The sequence below is a fragment of the Mandrillus leucophaeus genome, unplaced genomic scaffold (assembly GCF_000951045.1).
Source record: "Mandrillus leucophaeus isolate KB7577 unplaced genomic scaffold, Mleu.le_1.0 Scaffold209, whole genome shotgun sequence".
In the NCBI taxonomy this organism is placed as follows: domain Eukaryota; kingdom Metazoa; phylum Chordata; class Mammalia; order Primates; family Cercopithecidae; genus Mandrillus; species Mandrillus leucophaeus.
Genome location: NW_012102132.1, coordinates 3,598,247 through 3,610,534, shown reverse-complemented (window position 1 = coordinate 3,610,534; position 12,288 = coordinate 3,598,247). Strand labels below are relative to the sequence as shown.

Genomic DNA, 12,288 nt, shown 5'->3' with positions numbered 1-12,288 from the left:
AAAAAAAAAAAAAAAAAAATTCAACATGATTTAAAATCACCTGTTTAGGAAAGCATCTATGGTGTAAAGATATCCATGATGATAATGAGCTGAGTATATACTTCATTCTTCAGTATAGGAAATTAAAATGTGAGTTTATCAGAATGAGTAACTTAAAGAGAAATTGCGTATCTCTTCTCCTGTCTTTTTAAATGTAAGAATCTCTAGAAATATTTTTTGTTTAAAGTAGTGGTAGAGCTGTAAAGTGATTGTTTTTTAAATAATTATTTTTAGAAGTTATATTTTTGGGTTTTTTTCTTTTTTTTTTTTGAGGCAGGGTCTCACTTTGTCACCCAGGCAGGAATATAGTGGCACAATCATGGCTCACTTCAGCCTCAACCTCCTGGACTCAACAGAACCTCCTGGGCTCAACAGATCCTCCCACCTCAGCCTCCCAAGTAGCTAGGACTAGAGACATGTGCCACCATGTCCAGCTAATTTTTCTATTTCTTGTAGAAACATGGTCTCACTATGTTGATCAGGCTGGTCTCGAAGTCCTGGGCTCAAGTGATCTCCCCACCTCAGCCCCCTAAAGTGCTGGGATTACAGGCATGAGCCACTGTACCTGACCAGAAGTTATATTTTTTTAAAACTCCTAAGTCCAATGAGATTATTAAATGCAGTATAGCTTATGTTAAACAAACATTACTGTCTTAGTCTGATGAGTTTTGGTCTCAAAACTCACATAAGAATAAAATTACTTAGGCTGGGCACAATGGCTTACCCCAGTAATCCCAACACTTTGGGAGGCCAAGATGGGCAGATTGCTTGAGCTCAGGAATTCGAGACCAGCCTGAGTAACATGGCGAAATCCCATCTCTACAAAAAAATAACAAAAATTAGCCGGGCATGGTGGTGGGCACCTGTGGTCCCAGCCATTCGGGAGGCTGAGGTGGGAGAATCACTTGACCCTGGGGGACGGAGGTTGCACGCCACTGCACTCCAGCTTGGGTGATAGAGTGAGACCCCATCTCAAAAAATAAAAAGAATAAAACTACTTTTGTAACTGTGGAGAAATCTGTGCATCTCAGAAACTCTCCCTGATGAACTTTGAGTTACTCTGTGGTTTGCATGTCTAGGAAGTCACTAGATTGGACACTTCCATTTACAGCTAGCATTCAGGGAGGTCACCTCAAGTTCCCAAGTCTCCTTTGTCTCTGCACATTAATGAGCCAAAAATCCAGTTACTACTCTAAACGAATTGATACTCACTATAAGTATTTGAAGCCAGAACATGTTCAGATTTTTCTCAGAACATTTTCATGTCTCAGTTAAGCATTGAAGTAGAAAAGGAAAAAAACAAAATTTGCTGGGTTGTTTTGTGTTTTTGTTTGTTTGTTTGTTTCCCCCTCGGAATAAGCTCTAGTGATTTTTGAACACATGGCTCTTGGGCAGTGTACTGTGAATTGCTTTTACAGCTCTAATTCAGGAACAAAACATGCTATGAGATTAAAGGCTTGGAAGGATTATGTGAACTTACTTTAAACTTCATTTTGGACACTGAAGGAATTACTGTGTGAAGAAAAAAATGAGTCTTTAAGCAGTCTCTAACAAAGTGGCAAGTTACTATTAATGGTTGGTTTTATTCAGCTGTTTTTGTTTGGTTACCTGAGAAGAGAATACCAGTACCATGGAAGTAGAAATAGACAAGAAGTTTATAGCTCCAATGTGCTTATGATCTCTTTGGGCAGACAGAACATGCTTTTTTTTTAATCATAATATATGTACTTATTACAGAATATAGTCACCATCATTTGTCTACTGACAAGATTACATAGAAAAAAGAAATTAACATTAAGAAATGCTTATCTTTAAATGTTCACTTAGATATTGGAAAAGATTGGGGTGATTTACTTAACTATGCACGTGTATATATCTCCTTTTTTTTTTTTTTTTTTTGAGACAGTGTCTTACTCTGTCGCCCAGGCTGGAGTGCAATGGCAGGATCGTGGCTCACTGCAACCTCCGCCTCCTGAGTTCAAGTGATTCTCCTGCCTCGGCCTCCCAAGTAGCTGGGACTGCAGGCACAAACCACCACGCCCAGCTAATTTTTGTATTTTTAGTAGAGGTGTGTTTCGCCGTGTTGGCCAGGCTGGTCTTGAACTCCTGACCTCAGGTGATCTGCCCACCTCCGCCTCCCAGAGTGCTGGGATTACAGGCGTGAGCCACCGCACCCAGCCCACTTCAATATTTTCATCAGTAAATTAGTACACTTTAGAGTTGTAGTGATTGAAATAATAGATATACAGCATATAAGTAAAATGCTTGGCAAACAGCAAGTGCTTACTAAGCAATGGCTACTCATAATAGTAACAGCTGATTTAATAATAGGATTTGTGAATAAGATAGTATTTTCTGCTCTACACATGAAGAAATTAATACTTGCAGAGGATAAGTAATTTGCCTAAGATTGTCCAGCTAAATAAAAAGTAGAGCCAGATTGAACCCAAGAAGTATAATTTCAGAGACCAATCTCTTAACCATAATACTATTACACTCCCTTATTATTCATTCATTTATTTCACAAAAAATTAACTGCCAGGTACTGTTTGTCACTAATAACATTATTTATACTGAAGACAAGAAAATACGCACAATGCGATGAAGATGGGCTTTTAATGACATAGCTTTTTACTTTGACAAAGCCTAATCCAAATATTTAAGCATTTGCATAAGTAACATCTGCTTTAAAAATATAGAGTCAATGAATATTGCTTCTCCCAATAACATGAGCCAGATAATTTCAAATAAATAATGTGTTTATAAAACCTTGGATTTTTTTCACTGTATTATTCATGCATTTGGATAAGACTCGAGTGAGGATATTTCTTATTTATTTATTTATTTATTTTTTATTTATTTTTATTTTTTTGTTTTGTTTTTTTGAGACGGAGTCTCACTCTGCCTCCCAGGCTGTAATGCAGTGGCGCGATCTCTACTCACTGCAACCTCCATCCCGGGCTCAAGCGATTCTCCTGTCTCAGCCTCCCGAGTAGCTGGGATTACAGGCGCCCACCACCATGTCTGGCTAATTTTTGTATTTTTAGTAGAGACGGGGTTTCACCCTGTTGCCCAGGCCGGTCTTGAACTCCTGACCTCAAAATGATCCACCCAACTCAGCCTCCCAAAGTGCTGGGACTACAGGCATGAGCCACTGAGCCCAGCTACTTATTTTTAAAGATTTTAAAATTACCAATAAACACTGGTCATAGATTGACCCTTGTATTCTAACTACCAGAAAGCAGACAAGTCATAAACCATTTGCTTCTTTATCCTAGTCATGAAATAACGTGTTCTGAACAGAAGCACTCACAGTTGAGTTTAAACAGCCTGTTAGTTTCATATGAGTGGGATCCTTTCAGTATGCTTAATTTTTGCTTCTGAAAGTTTCTGCCGTCTCAACTTTCAGTATAAGTAGAACTGTTTTTTTGAGTTTTATGAATATATATTTATTTATTTTTAAAAACCAAAGAGATTTTCTTGGTGGTTATTGTCAACCAAGCTGTGACATGTTAATGATGTAGTTTAGTGTCCCTAATAAAGTCACATGAATGCTTTTCTATATTGTGGGGTTTTCCATTCAAAAGTCAACCATATGATTGCATGTGTGCTGAATTAGACTTTGTAAAGAGATTATATAATGTCTTCTTGAATGTTTTATCTAATAAAAGAAATATAATGGGGTCTGTGCTACTTCTGGCCGAAGCAAGACAGGTGAGGATGTTTTTTGTTTCTATTAAATAATTCAGTTGCTGACAGTTATCTCTTTGATGTAGAACATAAAAAATGGGTTTAAAAATACTATAAGGAAGGAAGCAAACTATTAGTAGAATCTGGATGACCAAAAGATGTCTTTTCACAGAACTGTAAGTCAAATCTTTCTCCATAATGGATGTACAGGTTCTTATTTTTCTCAGATGGCTTACAAAAGAGTAGTATGATGTTAGTACTACTAAAAAGGAAAATCCAATAAATGTGGTTCCAATGAGACCTGCAATCTGAGAGATCATGGCTCCTAGTTCCATTTGCCGATTGTAGCATAGGCTTTCTTCTCCTTCTGTAGCCTCTATGACTGAGTAGTATATAGTAACTGGAATAATTATGCCCAGTACAACTCCCCATATGTAAATGCATAGTTTTCTAGCAAAGTTGGGCTGGCGAAATTTTTTCAGTAAATGGCCATAAAATATTTTCTCATAGCACGAAGTAGTCTCTTGCAAGGAATCCTTTTGCATTAAGGTAGCATAGCGGCTTACGGCAATCCAGCTTAAAATTAAGAGGCTGACAAACATACTTACATGCATGGATAGAGTTCCCAGAAAATTGACCACTCTGCATTGAGCAGATTGATATTCCCATTGGAAACCTTTCAGGAAATAGATACTCATGAAAGGCATGGCGCTGCACACAAGTAAGTTTGCAGTCACAAGGTGTGACAGGTAGATGTGCGTTGATGTTTTTTTACCTATTTTTGTTAAAAATATCCATTGAGAGAGAGAGTTTCCAAAAACACCAACAATACAAAGGAGGATGTAAATGATTGGTAAAGCCATGGAAGAGATCATAGATGGTTGAATACATGTTGTGTTGTTGTTCATTTATGTCAGATTTTCTTGAATTTTGTCACGGGAGCTAGAACAGAATTGCAGATATTTAATATTAAAATTATTTTTGGTACAGTATTTAAGCTGAATAGTTTTTTTTTTTTAAAGCATTGAATTAAATAAAATAGTAACAAAAATGTATTGGATGGAACGGGAAAGTGTAGATGGCTTCTTACCTTTTCCAATCACAATTGTCCGGTTGAAATAAAGACAAAAAGTTACTTATTGTGATGGATAATGCCTTTGTCTAAAAAACAAAATTTGATGTAAATAGTTACATGCCTGGGATTTATAATTTTACTTAGAGAAATGGATAGTTCTTAGATTGTAAAACAATTTGTAAGTGATGATTGATTTTGCCTAGAAATATAATTTAAAAATTTTTAAGGCACATGCAACCAATACATGTTGGCCAAAGTATTACAGAAGTATTTTGTGGCCACAATAATAGAGAGTTGACTGGTTTTTAATTACCACATTACTTATATATAGTTTTCAAAATGGTGTCTTTTTGTGTCTAGGCTAAAACACTCCTTTGTAACCTAATACTATTAGAAGAGTCTCTTTTCATATTTCAGAAGTTACCTCAATTCCACGTGAGCAAAATTTCAGGCAAAATCCTGAACTGAATAGAAGAAAAGTGTAGCAACCAAGGACAGACTCCAAAATCCCAGGGTCATTACCAAAGAGTATTTAAAATGTCATTTCAAATATTCAATGTTAAACTGTCATACTTCAATAAAAGTTTACACATGTATGTCAAAACTGTAGTTACAGCCAGATGTGGTGGCTCTGCACCTGTAATCTCAGCACTTTGGGAGGCCAAGGTGGGACGATTGCTTGAGACCAGGATTTCAAGAACACCCTGCGCAATGTAGCGAGACCCTGTCTCTATAAAAAAATACAAAAACTAGACTGGGTATGGTGGCTCATGCCTATTATCCCAGCACTTTGGGAGGCCACGGCCAGCCTGGGCAACATGGTGAAACCATGTCTCTACAAAATAATTAGCCAGGCATCCTGACATGTGCCTGGAGTCCCAGCTACTTGGGAGGCTGAGGTTGGAGGATCAGTTGAGCCTAGAAGTTCAAGGCTGCAGCAAGCTATGATCATTCTACTGCACTCCAGCCTAGGTAACAGAAAGAGACCCTGTCTCAAAAACAAAAACAAAAAAACTGTAGCTGCTATGCTTGTTGGTTAGAGTATCCTTGTGTGTAAATTGGTATCTGAGTTTTTCAGAGGATTTTTTTTTAAAGGATATGATGTTTTAATCACAACATAAATGCTGGTTTTTACTTTTTTGTGTCTTATATTTAAATCTTTCTCACTTCAAAGGGTACATGTGAAGTGCTGAAGAATCATATATAAATTGCTTTTATTCTTATTTTTCTCCTTATTTCCTCACTTCTTTCAGGTGAGAATAACAAAAGTTACTGGATTCTGGTCAAATAAGAACCATGATCTCTATTCAGAATGTGCCATATTCTGTGTCCTTCACCATAGCCTTCTGGGCACCACATTCTCCACTCTTTCATGATCTAGAGCAAGGTTTCTCAATCTTTTTTTTAATCATGTTCTCTTTTGATAAACATAAAAATTGTACCATACACAGCCCTTGGAAATTCTTATATCCCCCCAGCCCCTCAGGGCAATTTTACTCTCTACCCCCTTCAGCATTATGGTTTGATTTATTTTCTGTATCTTGGATTACAGAATTTGGGTTTTTTTCTCAAAATAATATTATAATTTTGTAATAACTTTTTAAACCAATCCACACCCAAAGTCTTGAAAACTTGAGGACTGTGCATTGTGTGTGGGTTTAAATACCGAGATTCTTAATTAATGTCTACCAGTGTCTTTATAATTTTCTTTGCTATTTGTATTTAGAAAACAGTCCATATGCTTCATTGTAAGTTTGTATCTGAATCTAGTGCAACCTGATGAATTATAATCTGGTTGCAGTTAGTGTAGACCCTGGCATAAATATATAAAACCTAATCTGTAACTTCACCAGTTCAAAAATCAGGCAGATGGAGTATGAAATGAGCCGGTTTATTTAAGAAAAAAAATTATCTGCTCACAGTAGATTTTAATTTTACATAAGGAATGGAGCTTCCTTTTATGATGCTGTTAAAGAAAAGCATTAGCTCCTGCCTTGTGCAGATAATGCATAGTATACTAAAAACTGCAAAGGTAATGGTGCTTCTGTATGAATAGTAAATGCTTCCAAACAAAAAGGAGATAAAATATACTTCTGCAGAGGCTAGCTTTATCAGACAGAAGTTGAGTCTCTATAGGACTCTCACTATAGCAATCAACAACTAGGTCACCATCTTTACCTTCCCAAACTTGTATCTACTATGTACATCTCCTTCAAAAATAAACTTTGATCATAAAACTACTTGATAACTATTTTCCAAAATTTGGAAAGTACTGTTGAACTTAAGAAATGAAATAAAAATTACATGTTACAGATGCAAAACTGGTCTTTAGAAAATGTCTGTAAGTCTATATTCCCCTCAGGAGAATGTCTATCTCAAGTCACTCGTGCATACATTTTGTCTCTGCTAATTTGACAAATGAAAAAAGTTCTACAACTCTTAACTTCAGTTACTAATGACTATCTACATAATTATATGCTGACTGCCTTTCTTAAGGATCAGCTTTCAAAATTTAAACCATTAGGTCCTGTTTATTTTTATAGAGTTTAATTTTTAAGCTAAAAATGAATAATAATCACTCTTACCTGTATGAGTAGTTTATGCCAACTAAGGTTATATTGTTCAGGGCAGTGATGCCAAATTTCAGACTTAAAATTCTCTGATCTTCGCACTTCCAATATCTTTAGTCAGTGTAAATAGACTCTTGTATGACACCAACTACAGTGGGAGGAAAAGGGGAAATTAAACAGTATTGAAGAAATTCAATAGTTATGGTCAATGTGGCAACTACCTCCTCAAAAAACCCTCATTTCTCTATTTCTGTAGCGGGAGGAAGTTGGTGGACAATATACATATTATACTTCCTTATGATTATTTCATGAACTAGTTACACCCCAGTAAGCTTTGTTTGCACGATTGACTGAAGTTCACAGATTTAATCCCCCATGGCTAGTTTTATATGACACAGTGATAGAAGGAGCCACTCTGTTAGTAACCCAATACAAATATTGGTGCAAATTTGTCTGTAAAATTGTTTGCGGATGGCTTATTTGCAATCCATCTTTATCAAAAATAGAAACAAAACTCAGTTTTCTTATAACTTACTAGAATCAAATATTATAGAGCTAAAATAGAACTTCATGATCATCTATGGATTGAGACCCTTTGTTTTAAAGTTGAAGAAGCTGAGGCCCAGAGGAACTCACTGTAAGCACAGACTGCACCCAGGGTTGGGTCCCAGTTTGGTTACTAATGAGTTAACCCACTCTGTTTCTGATTGCCCTGCACTACCTCCATTTATCAACATAATACACTGTTTGGGGCATTTCATAATAGATTTGGCAAATCCTGGGAGTGCCAAGTATGCCTCAGATCAAATGAATAGTTATATTAATAAAGAATTGTGAAACCATGACTAGTCTAAAACAATAAAAATTTTAAAAATAGAATTGTGAAACCAATTTTTTGTACAAGATTGTCGAATCAGCCTGTGACCTACTAACTAAATGAAAGCTAAGTGTGTACATCTGGGGCGGAAGACTTGCATCAAGCACTCCCTCTCATCCTTGAGTAGTTAAACCAGTGGGAGTCTGAAAAAGAGAACAGAAATCTAATTTCATCAAACTTGAGCACTTTAGTTATCACTAAATCTTCACTTAAAATTAACAGAGGTACCTTGCCATTTCTCATAAACCCCTGATGCTTACCTTATTTCATGTTTATTTCATAAATTTTCTCTGATGTTTGCTAATATTTCTCTCTAAAACAAAAGTGAGAACTGCCTAGTGTCCGGATTGTGTTCTGCTGCTGTTCATCTTTGCCTTGCCACCATTTACTTAAGAACAGTGACTCATCCAGGGTTTCATGGCCATTCATTACAGAGTAATTTGACTTTTAGAATTCTTATCACTTTTACTTCAGTAATGTATCATGTTCCGGGAAGGAATTACATAGAACAAAAAACAGTTTTAAGTAATTTAGAGAAGAACAGAAATGGAATGCTATTTCTAAGTGATTGAAAAATAGTTGTAATATTATCTGTTCAGGCATAAGCATCTTTGGTCCGAAAGAAAGAACACTCTTGTTTTCCTCCATTGTCTCCAAACTCAGTAAATGATACCATCACTCCTTCAGTTATTCAAGCCAAAAACTTAGGAATCATCCTTAATTTCTCGTTCTTTCACATCTCACATCTATCTAATCAATTGCTGGTACTACAGCTTCTACTATCACTACCATCATTCATTAGCCACATTTCATGAGAGCTTACTATGTGCCAGATATCTTGCTATGTGCCTTACATTCAAGTCTTATTTGGTTTTCACAACACCCTGTGAAATGTCTCATTTTAAAGGTGAGGAAAACTGAAACTCAGAAAGATCTCATAAGTTGCCCAAGGTCACACAGCCATCTGTCCTCACAGGATGGTGATTGGCTCACCTCAAAGCAAGTAATTCAAGAACAAGTCCATAGCTGCAATGCCTTTTTGTGATCCAGCCTCTGAAGTCAACACTGTCATTTCTGCAGTATTCTATTGGTCACACAGAGCCAGCCCTGGATCAGTGTGGGAGGGGTAAATATCAGGAGGTGATGATCACTGGGAGCCATATTGGAAACTGGCTACCACAGATGTCAATCAACCATTGAAACAAAGGAAGAGTCAGAAGTACTGCTTAAAAACCGTTGTCAGTCCACTGGTTGTTTATTGGGCAAGCATACCTGGATAGGTGTAAGTTTTGCCAGTTCTTACACTATTTTGGTTTTTAGGTCTATTTTTGTTAAACAGTGTAATTCATTCAACAAATATTTATTGGAGTTTCTACTATGTTCCTAGCAGCATGTGGAGGTCACAGAAGTAGGATGTTTAGTCACAAGCTAATTGAGGGTCTCTGGAAATTGAACAGATTCCACAAGCAAGCCAAGAATTTAGATTAATATGTGATATGTGATACAGATTTCAAATGCTCTGTGAATTAGAGAAGGGCAGAAACAGTGACTCAAAGTGGTTCTGAAAGGCTTTGTGAAAGCAAATGGAGGGAAGGAGAGGAGAACATAGCCTAGTGAGTGAGAGTTCTGTGCCAGGTATGGGACAGAGCATTTTATGCCTAAGAACCCTAGAGATGTGTGGTGGGAGTCCCATTTTACACGAGAGGAAACTCAAAGAGGTTAAATAGCTTGCCTAGAGGAATACAATTAGTAAATTTGCTTTAAAATGACCTCATTCTCTGCCTTAGAAAGAAATTATTGGTTGTTCTTGCAGGTCAATAAGGGTACCTTATGGTACTCACGATAGGGTCATGTTTTAAGTATTTTTAACTTTGTTCAGATAGGGTTTCCTGTTTGATTTATGTATTTGTGTATCCTGCTCTAGACTTGAGGTAGCAGAAACTGACTATGGAAGAAATCAAGTCCAGTTTTTTTCTATCTTTGAAAACTCTGGACTTTGTTAAGCAAACTGTTATTCCAACAATGTCAGTATAAATTCTTTAGGATTCAGTGATTTTGAGTTCCCCAGTTGAAATATAGGTGAATTTTCATTCTTCTAAGAAATTAGGAAATACTGTTACAATTGGTAAAAAGAGTAAATGTCAGGGAATACTAGATTAATAAAGTATGTTACAAGTATTCTGTAAAGTGGCCCCTTTGGACTTTTCTCATTCAAATCACCGGTAGTTTTCTTTGGTTCTCATTCATCTTGCCCATCCGTCTCTTCAAGGTTCCCCTTCTATTGTCCCAAGTCCAAATGCACTTGACCTAACAGTTCTAGTTGCTTCCTATATCATCTGCCAAATATTGATCTCCTAAGTATTCTGCTCTCACCCTTAGGATTTACTTCCTTGAGGTGTTAGAGTTATGTCCTACAATTGAAGTTCTGTCTTGTAATAATTTTCCTGCTTTTGAGATGGATTTGTGTATCAAGTGTGTTTTTTAATTTGGCCCCAAAATTCATTTGGAGTGGTTCAGTGAGAGTGTTTCAAAGGGCAGGCACATACTTACTTGGCAGAGGAGATACCATAATCAAAGGGCAGGCATGCGGACATTTATTTTGGCAATCCACGGTGGGCTGTACATAGCAGGGGGACATGAGAGCTTTCCTGACTCACATGGATTGTTGGGGTTAGAATTAGGGTCCCTTATCAATTTCCCTCAGAGCCAGAACCCAGAGGACACAGGACAGCGTAGTCATTCCTGAAGCCATGTGCTTCATCTAGAAATTATTTTAGGCTATCCAAACTAGTGTTTAAATTGGCTGCAATTGGCCTTTTAAGTACTCTCACTAACCAATCAGGAGCTCAGGGCATTGGGAGGCTGGTATGCAGAAAGAAAAGACATGACTAATTTATACACATTAGACTATCGTATTCAAAAGATAATTATTTCTTTAAATCAGGGGCAGTAGTAAGTAAGCCTTGTCCAGTTCAACATATACCCAAGCCAGTGGTTATCTTTAGGAGGAGTGAGGCACAGTGCAGTTACCCAAAGCTATGGTTTGTTCAAGGCTCACTGAGCCCCCTGTCCTCTCCAGGAAGTGGTATCTGGCCACAGCCTTGTTTCCAGTCACACTGTTCTCAGGCCCTCACCGCCTGCCACAAGTAGCTCTGATCGTGGGTGTCCCACCCTTAATTAGAGTATGAAGAAAAACCTCTCCTTGTTCTGAAGAGCTGGTTTCTCAGCAAGCAATGGGAGCATTTCTCCCAAGAATTACTTTTAAAAACAGCAGAAAATACAATCTGAAGTTTGTAAATTTATAATAACACAGAAAAGTTATCAGCTTTTGTAAAAAGTAAAATAGAGGTTCCTCTTCAAAGACCTTCCTCTCCATTTAATTAGGAATAAATAGTAACTTCTCTTAGAAGCAAAATTTATTCAAAGACCTGTGCTAACATTCTTAAATATCTGCTAGCCGTAATAAATAAATCAATGTACTTTATGTTCTTAGCTCCCACAATTTGGCCCAAATATTTGCCCTGGCATGCTTATACTGGTCCAAGCAAACATTGGGTAATAGCCTGTTCCTCTTCCTTATTTGAAGGTGTTTTTACCTTTCTCAGCATTCCACAAGTTACTTCCTCCTTCCTTTGTTCTCCTCTGCCTTTGCCTCTTTTAAAAAGTTCTAAGTTGCTAGCCAATCAAGACAAATACAGAATGTGAGGTCCCGTTCCAGCCAATGGAAACTGGACACAGCAGTAAGGTGGACGCATCACGTTATAAATGACCCTGTCTCCTTTGTTCGGTGTCCTCCTGTGGCAAAACTGCTGGCGAGTATACCCTTTCTGCAGGAAGTAAAAATGGCCTTGCTGAGTAAATTAAATTTATGCTCAAGTGCTATTTCTTTATGGCACCGGGGAACAAGCATTTCAAACACTTTTAAGAAAAGACTAATGACGGCTGGGCACGGTGGCTCAAGCCTGTAATCCCAGCACTTTGGGAGGCCGAGACGGGCGGATCACGAGGTCAGGAGATCGAGACCATCCTGGCTAACA

At 37.4% G+C, this 12,288-nt stretch overlaps 2 protein-coding genes across 5 annotated transcripts in view; one reads left to right on the top strand and one right to left on the bottom strand.

Annotated features, from left to right (window-relative positions):
- The window catches only part of CASK (calcium/calmodulin-dependent serine protein kinase (MAGUK family)), a 405,996-nt gene that overhangs the window by 189,403 nt on the left and 204,305 nt on the right, over positions 1-12,288 (top strand). The gene's annotated exons all lie outside the window — the stretch shown is intronic.
- GPR82 (G protein-coupled receptor 82) lies at positions 3,470-7,524 on the bottom strand. Its single transcript, XM_011980184.1, has 3 exons — positions 7,390-7,524; positions 4,820-4,890; positions 3,470-4,671 (listed from the first exon to the last, which is right to left on the bottom strand). Exon 3 carries the CDS (start codon positions 4,635-4,637, stop codon positions 3,627-3,629), a length of 1,011 nt encoding a protein of 336 aa, XP_011835574.1. The 5' UTR covers positions 4,638-4,671; positions 4,820-4,890; positions 7,390-7,524; the 3' UTR covers positions 3,470-3,626.